The sequence below is a fragment of the Egretta garzetta genome, unplaced genomic scaffold, assembly GCF_000687185.1.
Source record: "Egretta garzetta isolate BGI_Z169 unplaced genomic scaffold, ASM68718v1 scaffold260, whole genome shotgun sequence".
NCBI classification, from domain to species: domain Eukaryota; kingdom Metazoa; phylum Chordata; class Aves; order Pelecaniformes; family Ardeidae; genus Egretta; species Egretta garzetta.
The window spans coordinates 98,254-112,420 of record NW_009258662.1 but is presented as its reverse complement, the minus strand read 5'-3'; the positions used below and the strand labels follow the sequence as shown (position 1 = coordinate 112,420).

The 14,167-nt window shown below is 47.3% G+C and overlaps 1 protein-coding gene across 3 annotated transcripts in view; it reads left to right on the top strand.

The window, feature by feature from the left end:
* The window catches only part of FBH1 (F-box DNA helicase 1), a 39,661-nt gene that overhangs the window by 12,223 nt on the left and 13,271 nt on the right, over positions 1-14,167 (top strand). For 2 of the 3 annotated variants that reach the window (XM_035903881.1, XM_035903883.1), the window contains 7 exons: positions 2,597-2,713; positions 4,377-4,471; positions 6,549-6,717; positions 9,182-9,410; positions 10,389-10,476; positions 11,488-11,574; positions 13,218-13,354. In XM_035903881.1, the coding sequence (XP_035759774.1) occupies positions 2,597-2,713; positions 4,377-4,471; positions 6,549-6,717; positions 9,182-9,410; positions 10,389-10,476; positions 11,488-11,574; positions 13,218-13,354 (922 nt within the window). The remainder of the gene's footprint in view (positions 1-2,596; positions 2,714-4,376; positions 4,472-6,548; positions 6,718-9,181; positions 9,411-10,388; positions 10,477-11,487; positions 11,575-13,217; positions 13,355-14,167) is intronic. The other variant, XM_035903882.1, reaches the window with a different exon arrangement.

Sequence of the window (14,167 nt, the reverse complement as noted above, 5' to 3'; positions counted from 1 at the left end):
AGCAGTCCATGGGGTCCCTGCGGCTGGTGCGGCCCGAGCGGTCCGATGCACCTGATGTATCTTCGAATCTGGTGGAGGGTAGATGTTCCTGGCTGCTCCCTCGTGGTCTCCGCTGTTTCCCCTTTCATAGGGTTGTCTTCTTGCATAGTCGATGACTCTTTTGCATACCCACGCCTCCCACTCGGCAGTGGGGCGCATGCCCAGTACCGTCACTAGAGTATGCTCGAAAGTTCTAGGGGGTCTGAGCCCCCTCCCCATTGTCAGTTAACTCTGGGCCCGGGTGCATGCGCAGAGGACTCGTACTCCAAGATAACAGGCCACACATTCCTGTGGGGTGGGACCCAATGGGCTGAAACTGCCCCACTCTGTTGCCATGGTGATTAGGCTTTGGTGGTTAAGCTTGCCTGCCACCAATGTTGAGACAAGTTTCTAGTCCCTTACAGGTGGGGGAGAGAATCGTAGAAAAGGAAAAAAAAAAGTAAGACTCATGGGTTGAGATAGAGACAGTTTAATAAGAGAGAAGAATAACAGTAGTGATAATAATAATGGTAAAAGAATATACAGAATATATATAAAACAAGTGATGCACAATGCAATTGCTCACCACCCGCTGACCGGTGCCCAGCCTGTCCCGAGCAGCGATCACTCCCCCCGAGCCGTGATCACACAGCCCGAGCTGCGATCACTCTGCCCGCGACCGACCGACCAAACTAACTAACCACCCCCGAGCATGACGTTCTATGGTATGGAATAGTTCTGTGGTCAGTTTGGGTCAGCTGTGCTAGCTGTGCTGTACTCCCAGCTTGTTATGCCCCTGGCCGAGCAGGAGAAGCTCAAAAAGTCCTTGAGTAGTCTGAGCACTACTTGGCAACAACTGAAAACATCAGTGTGTTATCAACATTCTTCTGGTACTAAATCCAAAACACAGCACTATGCTGGCTACTATGAAGAAAATTAACTCTTATCCCAGCCAAAACCAGGACATTAGGGTTCTCCAGTTCCTTGGTGCACGCAGTTTGTCAGGAACAGTGTGCACATCCCTAGCTTTTTGCAGGAACATTCAGGAGCATTGCCTTTAGACTTGCTTTAATTCCTAGACTGTTTCATATTCTGCTTGGTTTGGGGGAAGTGCTATTCAAGAAAAATAATTTTTTTCAGAAAGAAAAGCAGGTTTTAAAGCAACTGTAGAAACTTTCTGATTAGAAATAGATACACATCAGCTCCAACAATTTAATGCCTTTATTACCTTCCTGAGACCAGTTACTCCCTTTGCTCTTCTTAAATCACACTCCAAGTCCCATGGGCACCCATTGCATGTGCGTAGCGATCTGTCCCGTGTGTTTTGTTCACAGAGGTGCCTGGTAATGCAGCTAAGAGCCCACAGGTTGCTTCAGAATTGCAGTGAGAATAAGGTGATGATTAAGGACACGTGTAAATTTTTCTTATGAGAAGACTGGAAAGGAACTGCACTGGAAATGGAATCCATACCCAGAAAGAAAACGGTTATAGGCTGCTCTCTGCAAGTTATAGTTCAGCCTGGGTTAGACAGAAGAGTAGGGTTTGTTCTCTGCTTGCTCAACCATGGGCCGTGTACTCAGGCTACCAACCAGGGAAATCAGGATGTTTGTTTGGCCTGTTAGTGACTGATAATTGCTGGCTAAGGTCATACACTTGAGTAAACACCTGCTGAAGATGTGGCAGGCAGAGGGTGTTGCTCACAAGTTCATGGTCAAGGTCACCCACGTCCCATCTCCATCTCCTTGAACAATCTAGACTAGAAGAAATAGGAATGACCATGTCTCTTCTGCCATGCTCTCTTCAAACCACATGCGGTTTGTGATTTAGGGCATAAGGAGGAAACATGTCCTCAAGGAACTGTCTGGTGCTTACTTGCAGCTCTTAGAGCAATTAATGAGTCCAAGCATGCAGGTCACCTAATGGGAGACACAAAGTCTGTCCTGGAGCATGGCCCGGGGTGGCAGCTGCTTGGTTGCAGGAACAAAGCTGCAGTAAAAGAGGGAAAACCACAGTGGTGGCAACCCTGCCATACGATGGAGGTTCATTTTAAACCAGTTGCTGGTGTAATTAAAGCCGCAGAGGAGTTGTGCTCCTCTCTTTGCCGTACCAAAGCACCATGAAGTATTGTCAGGGCTAACGCGCTTGTATCAAATCATCATAAGACAGGTATTGAAACTGGTCGACTTCAGAGGCCTAAACAAGCCCAAATTCTCTCTCGGGCTCCCTCAGACTCTGTTGCTGGTAGTGGTTCAGGAGAGCAAAAAGATCCTGTGGATTCTGAGCCCAGGTCATGTTTGCGTGGCAGACCCTGAAACACAAACCGAGCAGGAGTGAGGGAGAGGCCACAAACAGAGCTGTCCCCGTGATGCCTTTGCAGTCACTTCTCAAGGTTTAACTAACTGCACTTTTAAAATATTAAATATTAATATTGTCTCCTGCAACTCTCTGAGTGCCTGGGGCTTTGCGCATTATTCTGGTGGAAGTATTCAAGATGTTGGCAGTCCGTTAGGTGGTTGCAGAAGTTTAATTTGTTATTGATGATTTCTCAATGATCGCTTCTCTTTTGTGTTTCTACCAGGATCCATTACAATATTTTCTACTGCTTGTACCTGATGGAAAATTCTTCTGTACCTGTTCAGGCAGTAGAGGAGGAAACACCACTGGTTTCATGCTGCAGAAAAGACTTATGGTCCAGGTAATGCTATTTTAGGTGATCCAAGTAATGCACCTAAGTACACAGGGTCCCCAGTGGAGTGCTGAACCTCGGAGGGGGAGCAAACGTTTCACGGCAGGGACTGGTTGACAAGACTCTCAGATTCATAAGGATTAATACAAAACCTTAGTCTGCTCCTTGCCATCTTCTCCCTGAATTCTCAGAGGAAAACCAGAATCAGGCTTTAAATCTGTAAAAATTGAATTACCAAGCACTGAATTTAAAAGTCATTCTTCACCGATGGTTCTATGTATCAGCGGAACACAGTTCTGTTTGCTCCAGTGTGATGGCTGCTGAAATTTCACAGAGCCCAAATCACCCCAAAATACCTTCCCAAATCGCCACTCTCCCTATGGATAAGAAGGTCTGGAAGGAGGGGAGAGTGCCTGGTTTAATTTTAACAGTGTGTTCCTCTAGAACGCTGCAAGCTGCAGTCAGCCAAGATGGGGGCTGGCTTGCCGGTGACGTTACTGTAGCGCAAATAATGTGACCATTTGTTTATAAACACTGCTTTCTGGGCACGGGGGCTGCAGGATATTAGTTTGGTTCCCGTTTTCTGGATCCTGTTGGCTCTTGTTTTCTGGATCCTGTTGGAGAACTGTTCTATACTAACTTTTATATATATATATATAGCTGTTATAAATTAGTATTGGTTGGTAGCTTGCTGCTTAGAAAGGAAGGACAGTAAGGAGTGAAACATTTTCCTGGCCTGTGGAGCTCCAGGCCTGGTTCCCCTTCTGCTGCAGTTATCCTGGGTGGGCTCATTTGGCTTCCTTGTCCTTACAAGAAGGGGAACGAGTTGTGCTTTCATCCATCACAGAGGTCTAGCAAAGATAAATCCAATAAAATCACCCAAGATCCGAGGTACAACAGTGAGAGGTCATAACAAAAAAAAAAATCAAAGTTAAATAGATGTTGGGTTTCAGTGCTTCTTGGTTTCCCAGCCCTTCCGTTCTATCCCTCCATTTGAAGTCTTTTTCTGAGAAGATTTTGCTTGTTTAGTAAAAGATGTGTCCTGGGGGCAGCCACCTAACTGCCAGCTGTGACATGTCAAGGATGCTTAAACAAGACTTTCTGCCCTTATGCATGGTATCGGGGAGGACCCTGTGCGAAGAGATGGTTCACGCCGTTGCCTGATTACAGGTTTCAGACCTTTATGAATAAAACAATTGCACTCCAGCTGGAAGCACTGAATGCCTTTCTTAATGTTAATCAAAGCTCTCAGCTCCCCTGAGAGGCAGGGATAATTGATCTGACCTACATGCTGAGAAATCGGAGAGCAATTTAAGGTACGTGCTCTCAAAAGCAACAAAGCACCCCAAACCCAAGACGCTGCTTGTTTTCAATAAGCACAAGCAGCTGGGGTGCCAAATTCATTTTTAAGCATGGCTTGGGGCCCTTGAGAAGGCTTTTCCCTGTGTAATCTTCCTCAAGGTTTAATTTTTATTTTTGCTATCTCCAATCTTTTCTTATTCCTTGCTTTTCTCATTTGCACAATAACCAAGTTGCTCCAGTGCCACCTTCCTGATTGTGGGATGGGATAAATCATTCATTGGTCTCCTCCTGCTGTTAGTCAATTTGTTTGTTTTATGTGGGAGAATTTATTTTCTTAATTCCTTTTGCTCTGTTTTTTTTCTGGTTTTAGTAGCTGGCCTGAAATAAACCTGACCCACGAACAGCAAAGGATTTTGAATCACAAAATTGAGCCTGGTCAGACAGTGAAAATTATGGCATTTGCAGGTAAGAGCCAAAAATTATGTTGTAAGAATAAATGCGTAACCTCTAATTCTGCTCCTTCCCTCCCTGCTGCTTCTGCCCAAGGAACTGTGTGGATGCCAGGGGGATCAGCCTTACTTTTAATCAATAGAAAAAAAAAAAATCGGAGCAAGCTTTTGTGGAGGAATAGGAATGGGAAGCATGGTGGTGGTTACTCCCATGCGAGCTGGGTAAATGTCGTATTCGGACACGGTACCGAAACCGAGTGTTTGGGTGCTGTCGATGACTGCCCTGAGCAGCTTGTCAGGGAATCCAGGAGAGGAGAAGCAACTCTCTGAGTGTGGCTTAGTCGCGTGCTGAGCCTGTTTTGCAGTGTTATTGTCCACAGGCCACTAGACGGAGTCACTCGTACTTGTTTAGATTTAACATCTCTGTAAGAGCAGCACAAGCCAGGAAATCTGCACTTCACCACCGTTTTGAAAAGGGGAATTGCATCAAATCGAGGGAGCCTATTTAAAAAGAAAAGTAAATCATCTCCCTCCACCTGCAGAGAGTTTCCTTTAAAGACACCGCACTGGGGGCTCAGAGCTAATGCATGCGCTCTGCCCGAAAGGCTTGCAAAAGGACATGTACAGTTAAGCACCACGGCACAGAAGCCACTAATGATGGTTTCTTATGTCTGTACAAAGTCACTGCATCCAAATGACAAAACCAGGAACGTTCATGAGCTTTGACAGGTAACGTGTAATTGCAACAAGGCAGGGCAGAAAAAGAGCTTGAGGAACTGCTGGAAAAAAGCGTAAAAGATTTGTAATCCTTCTTCAAACGAGTGGATGAGGATGCTTGCCAAAGCATCTGTTAGCTAATTACAGTGTAAAGGATGCCTTAGAGTGAACAATGCAGTGGCAGAAAAGCTAAACGTGTTTCTGTGTCCATGTTGGTTGTAGAATCACAGAATGGCAAGGGTTGGAAGGGACCTCAGGAGATCACAGAGTCCAACCCCCCAGCTAAAGCAGGCTCACCCAGAGCAGGGTGCACAGAACATCGTCCAAGCAGGGTTTGAATATCTCCAGAGAAGGAGACTCCACCACCCCCCTGGGCAGTCTGGGCCAGGGCTCTATCACCCTCAAAGTCAACAAGTTCTTCCACATATTCAAAGGACCGGCCTCAGGACCGTTCTCTATGGGGGGTCCACCAGAGGGTCAGTCTCGAATTCACATGGGAAAGGTTGCGGATCAATACGCGTTGGTACTGTTTGTTTCATGATCTGGGCTGTATCACCCAGCAGATGTACAGGAACTCAAGAATAAAGTGGCTGAACCAGTAGCTCGGTGTGAAAACTGCCATAGCAGTGGAGTTCTGCAGGGAGACGTGGGCGCAATCTCCTCGTGAGACCAATATCTGTACCAGGCAAAATGGTCAAAGATGGTCCTCGTGGGTGAATAGCTGGTTAAAAGCTAGGAAGCAGGAGTAGGAGCAGATGGTCAGTGTTCCACATAGAAAGTGGTGACCGCTGGAGTCCTACTGGGACCTGCTTTGCCCAACATTCACGGGTCATCTGGGAGAAGTGTGAAAGCAAGGTGACGAAGTTTGCTGACGCTGTGTCATCACTGAGGACACAAAAAGGGGCAAAGGAGGAAAGGTACAGAGCCCTTCTTGTTTCAGGTTTCTGTTGTGATTAGTTCTCTACGACTGAAGCAGCTTTGCCTCGAGGTGTGGATGGTGCTGCCCTGCAGCAAACTGGAGTAAAGGAGTAAAGGAGTGGGAGATCTTGCAAGCAAACGAGCTCATGAATCATTCAAAAGAGGAGCTTTAACATTTCATTTACCAAGCTGTCTTTCAAGCATATGCTCAGACTTGTAGAATATTGGGTGATAAAAAGATACCTTTTTTAAAGGCTTTTTGGCTGCAGAGTAATTTTTCAAAGCTGCTTTGCTCCACAGCTTCTGCTGCTGCAGTTGAGTCCGTGAATAAATTCCCATTAGCTGCAAATAGTCCTGCTGTGCAGTTAGGACAGCAGGAGGGGGAAGGTAAGGCTGATGAGAGGTGTGCAGATTGATTCATACCTGACTGGATGCTTTTGTTTGCTTTTTTCCTTCAGGTACAGGAAAGACCTCAACCTTGGTCAAGTATGCAGAGAAGTTTACTGATCTGAATTTCCTTTACGTCACGTTTAACAAAGCTGTTGCAGAGAGGGGGAGAGGGGTCTTCCCCAGAAACGTTACGTGCAAGACTTTCCATTCATTAGCATTTGGAAGTGTCGGCAAACAGTGAGTGGGGATTTTAGATTCCTTCAGTGAGGGCCAGTGGAGCAGGAAAAAGGCATGTTGGGAAAGGAAGGTCTGGTTTTGAAGTAAGCCTCCAGGACTTGAGGAAGCAAAAACAATGGGAGAAATTATTTCTTTCACTTCCTTCAAGCCAGGCTGTGATTTACGGTTTCCAGATTCTTTCAGATTGGATGGGCCAGTGATTTTAGCATCCGTGTGAGCCTGGGGAAGCAGACTCATTGCCCTGCTCTGGCATAGACTGTGCTGACATAAGCCCCATTGCTGTTTTGGGGGCTATTCATCCTGCCTGTGTTTGTAGCCAAGGAGCACTTCACAGGGAGATAGAAAGCCACTGAGAATGGCTTTTTCCCATTTCCCGTTTATACTTCAGTGGTACAACCACTCTAAATGCTGCTTTTCTTTAGCAGAGAGGTTTTCTTAACCTGAGTTGTTCTAATGATAAAGTTTCTGGCACCACCACCAGAGTGCTGTTGGCTCTCTTGAGGGACAAGAGGCCTTGCAGAGGGATCTAGATAGATGGTAGCATTGGACTATGATTAATGGGATGAAATTTAACAACTCCAAATGCTGGATCCTACACCCAGGGCAGGGTAACGCTGTGCACGAGTATAAATTGGGAGAGGAGAGGCTGGAGAGTAGCCCTGCAGAAAGGGATCTGGGGGTACTGGTCAACAGCAGGCTCAATGTGAGTCAGCCAAGAGGGCAAACCACATCCTGGGGTGCATCAACCACAGCATGACCAGCTGGTCAAGAGAGGGGATCGCCCCACTGTATTCAGTGTTGGCGTGGCCTCACCTTGAGTACTGTGTGCAGTGCTGGGCCCCACCATTTAAGAATCACAGAATCACAGGTTGGAAGGGACCTCAAGGGGATCTTCTGGCCCCGCCTTTCTAGGCAAGAGCCCAGCCTAGACAAGACGGCCCAGCACCCTGTCCAGCTGAGTCTTAAAACTGTCCAGTGTAGTGGAGTCAACCACATCCCTGGGGAGATTATTCCAATGGGTGACTGTTCTCATGGTGAAAAATTTCTCTTCCGTGTTCAGTCGGAATCTTCTCATGATTGATTTGTACCCATTATCCCTCATCTTTTCCATGGGACTCCTTGTGAAAAGGGATTCTCCATCTTCTTTGTAGCCACTTTAAATACTGGTATGTGGTGATGAGAGCCCCTCAGCCTCCTATGCTCAAGGCTGAACAAACCCAGCTCTCTCAGCCCATCCTCATACATCAGGCTTCCCAGTTCTTTGATCATCTTGGTGGCCCTTCTCTGGGCCCCCTCCAGCCTGTCTACATCTTTTTTGTATAGCAGGGACCAGAACTGTGCACAGCATTCCAGGTGCAGCCTGACAAGTGCTGAGCAGAGTGGGATGATGACTCCTTTATCTCTGCTGGTGATGCTCTTGTAGATGCAACCCAGCAACCTGTACATGCAACCCAGCACCCTGGTTGGCCTTCTTGCCCACAGCAGCACACTGCTCACTCCTATTGAGCTTGTTGGCCACCAGGACCCCCAGGTCCCTTTCCACAGAGCTGCTCTCCAGCCAGGTGGATCCCAGGCTGTGCTGCACTCCTGGATTGTGTTTTCCCAGGTGCAAGACCTTACACTTGTGCATGTTGAAAAGAAGGATGTTAAGGTCCTGGAATGCATCCAGAGGAGGGCAACAAAGCTGGTGACAGGGCTGCAAGGCATGTCCTACAAGGAGCAGCTGACTTTGAGCTTGTCTAGTTTGGAGAAAAGGAGGCTGAGGGGCGACCTCATTGCTCTCTGCAGCTTCCTGAGGAGGGGACTCAGAGAAGGAGGTACTGAGCTCTTCTCCCTGATGTCCAGGGACAAGACATATGGGAATGCTTCAAAGCTGCATCAGGGGAGGTTTAGACTGGACATCAGGAAGCATTTCTTTACCAAGAGGGTGCTCAAACACTGGAATGGGCTTCCTGGAGATGTGGTCAACGCCCCAAGCCTGTCAGTGTTTAAAGAGGCATTTGGACAATGCCTTTAACAACAAGCTTTAACTCTTGGTCAGCCCTGCATTGGTCAGGCAGTGGGATTAGATGATCGCTGTAGGTCCTTTCCAACTGAAATAGTCTATTGTATTCTATTCTATTCACCAGTTATGTTGCACATCTAAACTGCAGACAGAAGGGAAAATGAGCCACAACATGGAAGAAGAGGGGAATCCTCTTACCTGGGTCTGAAAACAATCTGTAATTGCAGGGGTGAATGATGGGAATATCTCTCCAGCTTGACTTTTCATCTGTAAAATCTATCAAATGAACAAGTTTATGCTTCCACCAGGAATAAATATGTGCAGATTTTAACGATACTCCATTACTAGGTCAAAGCGGGTGTATAAAACAGAGCTTCTGCAAGTGTTAGTTGTTTTTCCAGTAGGCTTTTCCTGTGTGTTTCAACGTGTGTCTCTTATTTTTTGTTATCTGTGGCACAGCTATAAAGAAAAAGGCAAGCTGAACTTCTCCAAGATGTCGGTTTACTCCGTGAGTTCCCTTATCCAGAACCGCAAGGGACAGTCTCTGTTCATAAGAGGAAAAACAGTCTTGCAGACCCTGGAAAACTTTTTTGCCTCTTCAGATGAAGAGATCTGTGAAGAGCACACACCTATTTGGTTCAAAAATACTCATGGCCAGAGAGAACTTGTCAGTCGAGAAGAAAAGGAAGTGAGTATCTGAGATGAAGCGAGACTGGGTTTAGAAGGGGCTGTAGTTATCCCGCATCTCTCCTAGTTCATGGGTATTTGTGCTTCAGCTGGAAGAACTGACTGTCAACATTTTTTTTTTTTTTTTCCCCTCTGGTGACAAATCCAAAGGAACTGGGGCCTGTTTGTTCTCCCTCTTTGCACAGCTTATTTCTAGAGAGGAGAATATCGCTGTCTCTGCTCAGTGCAGATGTTTCTTCCCAACAAGAAAAAGAGAAGAGATTGTATTTATGTCAGTGCCTGAATGGCGTTGTGATGTTACATGTACAGACAATAAACATTTTTGTAGTCCTTTTGATATGCAGAGCCAAATCAAAAAAATTCTTATTTAGAATACTTAGCAACACTTAAAAGCAGAGCACTGACATTGCAAACAACGCGGGCTGGAGTCGTGGAGAAAATTAGCCATGTTGATCACATCTGATCTGATCCAGCCCAGCTAGCAGAAATCCAATTTGTAGTTATTATTTCTGGCAGGGAATGAATTGACAGCCTTGAAATATTAAGTACCTTTAAGCACCTTGCAAGCTGTCCAGAGAAGCCAAAAAAACCCACAGAGTGTTATTGTGCAGAAGTTAGGGGGTCTTGTATTACACTGTCCTAATAGCTGAGCCAAAAAAATATTCTTTTCAGGGGGCTGCATTTGGAAAAGACTGAGTTGAGTAGAAGAAGTTACTGGTGGTGACACAGAAGAGAAGTAGGAGGAGAAAGGCTTCAGAGAAGCCTTTCAAGATCATGGAATCACAGAATTGTTTAGGTTGGAAAAGACCTTTAAGATCATCAAGTCCAACCATTACCCTAACCCTGCCATCCCACCACTAAACCATGTCCTTAAGCAACTAAACCATGTCCCTAAGCCAACATGCTTAAGATCTGCTGTGCCTGGACTGTTTTCCTGCTCGAAGCAATCTATCCAGACCGTCCCGTTTTCTCTTTCTAGATCAATGTGAGAGAGGCGAAAGAGATATGGCACAACATGAAGAAGCTGGATGGAGACGTAGAGAAGAAATACAAGATAACTTGTGATGGTAGGAGAGGCCAGATTCCAGGTGGCCTTCAGATAAAGAGCTGTAGCAGACAACTGAATGGATTCATACTTCTTATTTCTGGCTGTGTACCAGGAATGAGCATCAAAAAGTATAAAATCTGGATTCTTCTTGCCACTGGCTCACCAAGGAGCTCAAAACAGGCCCGAAGGCTGGAAGTTTGTTCATTTTTCCTGTTTGGCCTCAGAAGATGGTGGAACTGTTCAGTTGTGTGTGATTGGCAGCAAAACCATGGAAATAATGCATGAGACAGTGGGCGGAGGAATGCTAACAGCGAGCGTTTGTTCCTGGCTGCTGTTGGCCTGTCCTTTCCTCTTGCTTCTCAGCATGTGTGCAGATAGTGCCAGAGCTAGCTCGTACTGGGAAAAACCTCCTTCCTTGCCATTTTCTTTGTGCATTAAGAGTTTTGGAGTGAGCAGTGTTGCTGCCTTCCTCCAGTGCAGTCAGGTTGGTTTGGGTTGGGTTTTTTTCATCCTTCATACACCCCAGGGAGACAGACCAACATCTGGGAGCAATAGAGATTTTTGCAACCCCGCTGAACGTCGTGCAAATTCCAAGCAAGAAGTAGGGCCAGAAACTTTTTTTTTTTTAAATGGATTTGTTTTACAGATCATGGTGTTTTATGATAGGGGGCCTATAGGAAAGATGGGGAAAATCTTTTTAGTAGGGCCAGCTGTGTCAGGACAAGGGGTAATGGTTTTAAACTAAAACAGGGTAGGTTTAGACTAGATATAAGGAAGAAATTCTTTACAATGAGGGTGGTAAAACACTGGAACAGGTTGCCCAGAGAGGGGGTGGAGGCCCCATCCCTGGAAACATTCCAGGCCAGGTTGGACGGGGCTGTGTGCAACCTGATCTGGTTAGAGGGGTCCCTGCTCACTGCAGGGGGGTTGGACTAGATGACCTCTAGGGGTCCCTTCCCACCCAAACCATTCTGTGATTCTATGATGAGAAAAGTACCCTCTCACTGACGTGCCGCCTTCTTTCTCTCAGGGTACTTGAAACTTTGGCAGCTCAGCAAGCCTCAGCTCTCAGGATACGATGCCATTTTTGTCGATGAAGCACAGGACTGCACTCCAGGTGAGCAGTGCCAGGAGACAGCGCTGCAGCCTTCCTAAGCGCTTTACAGAGAGGGTGTTCATGTGCTCAGGGGTGTGTGAGAAAGTAGCACAATTAATAAAAAAATCTGCCATTATAACTGACACAGTGCTTGGTCCCAGGTCTTTGCAAATTCAGTAAGATACCTTGTAGACAGGCTATGAGAGTAGAATCATAGAATAGAATCATAGAATCGTTGAGGTTGGAAAAGACCTTTAATATCAAGTCCAACCATTCCCCTAACCCTGCCATCCCACCACTAAACCCTGTCCCTCAGCACCTCATCTACCCTTCTTTTAGATACCTCCAGGGATGGGGACTCGACCACCTCCCTGGGCAGCCCATTCCAGAGCCTGACAACCCTTTCGGTGAAGAAATTTTTCCTAATGTGTAGCCTAAACCTGCTCTGGTGCAACTTGAGGCCATTCCCCCTCGTCCTATCATCCATTACCAGGGAGCAGAGGCCGACCCCCACCTCCCTACCCCCTCCTCTCAGGCAGTTGTAGAGGGCGATCAGGTCTCCCCTCAGCCTCCTCTGCTCCAGACTAAACACCCCCAGTTCCCCCAGCCGCTCCTCGTATGACTTGTGCTCCAGACCCCTCCCCAGCTTGGTTGCTCTCCTCTGGACATGTTCCAGCAACGCAACATCTTTCTTGTAGTGAGGGGCCCAAAACTGAACACGACTGTACAGGTGCATCAGCTTGAGGGGTTGCTTTCGGTTTTTCTGGGCATCCTGATGAGCCATCCAGACCCTTTTGCTGTTGCTTTGCTACTACCAGACAAAACCAGAATGCCAGCATAGCCAAGGATATGGTTTATTAAGAGAGTGGCGAGACATTAAATGTTTCCCCCTATCAGAACAGCAGAGCTGCTCCATCCCAGCCCGGCACTGGGTGCAAGCCTTGCCTGTTCCTTGCACCATCCCGGGGATTCCTGAGTCACGTAGCAGAAAGCTGCTGGCTTTCTTTGCCGGGGATATGGGGAGTCGCTCTCTGTTGCAAAGCAAGTTGAATTGGTTCTGCAAAGGGATCTAAGAGGACCAAACTGTGTGCTGAGGACCAAAAGAAGGGGTGCGGAAGAAGACCTGGTGTTTTCAGCAGATAATAAATCAGTTCGAAGGCTTCATTGGTCCATCTCCCACCTGTACTCACTGGAGACCTGGTCTTGCAGGGGTTTGGCTGTGCTTTCGCAGCTGCCTGCAGTGCAAAGTGGTTGCTCTGCCAGCACAACCGAGCCTTGGGCAAGCTTGGTCGAAGTGAACCGAAGGGCTTTCTGAGGCCATGCACTGAGTCACTGTGCACGCATGCAGCGCCTCCGGGTCACTGGGCATGGGTGGTGGATTTGTGCTGGGCTCACACCTGTGGGATTAAGATGCTGTGCAGCTGCAGTCCAGGAAAAAATACGATCAGACTAAAATAGCAGGAGGATGTTTGCAGACCTCCCAGTCAGCTGCGCACTTCTCTTTGCTTCTCCCCAACTTGCTTCCTGCAGCTGTGTTGACCCCTTCTTAAAAGCTGTGAGTCATCAGGCAAGAGATCTTGCCTCTGTACAGGCAAGAGATACTGTACAGTTCACTCTTGGTTTATGAGCAGGCTCCCCCTTAACGCTCCGATGTTTTCCTGCAGCCATCGTGGATATCGTGTTGTCACAGACATGCGGCATAATCCTCGTAGGAGACCCTCACCAGCAGATCTATACCTTCCGAGGCGCTGTCAATACCCTCTACACCGTGCCTCACACTCATGTCTACTACCTCACCCAGGTAAGATGAGGGTCTGCTGCTGTTCTTCCCTGGACAGAGCCCTAATGTAGTGGGAAATGTTTCATGTCCTTCTTCAGAATGCATCTAACAGCCAGACTTCTTGATTTTGTCACCAGGGAGTGCTTGCATTGCCTGAATCATAGAATCATAGAATTTCTAGGTTGGAAAAGCCCTTTAAGATCATCGAGTCCAACCTTTAACCTAACCCTGCCATCCCACCACTAAACCATAGAATCATAGAATCATAGAATGTTTAGGATTGGAAGGGACCACTAGTGGTTATCTAGTCCAACCCCCCTGCAGTGAGCAGGGACACTGCTAACTAGATCAGGTTGCTCAGAGCCCCATCCAACCTGGCCTGGAATGTTCCCAGGGATGGGGCCTCCACCACCTCTCTGGGCAACCTGTTCCAGTGTTTTACCACCCTCATTGTAAAAAATTTCTTCCTTACCTCTAGCCTGAACCTACCCTGTTCTAGTTTAAAACCATTTCCCCTTGTCCTAACACAGCTGGCCCTACTAAAAAGACGTTCCCCATCTTTCCTATAGGCCCCCTTTAGGTACTGGAAGGCCGCAATCAGGTCTCCCCGTAGCCTCCTTTTCTCCAGACTGAACAAGCCCAACTCTCTCAGCCTGTCCTCATAGGAGAGGTGCTCCAGCCCTCGGATCATTTTTGTAGCCCTCCTCTGGACCCGTTCCAACAGTTCCATGTCCTTCTTGTGCTGAGGGCTCCAGAGCTGGACGCAGTACTCCAGGTGAGGTCTCACCAGAGCTGAGTAGAGGGGCAGAATCACCTCCCTCGACCTGCTGGCCA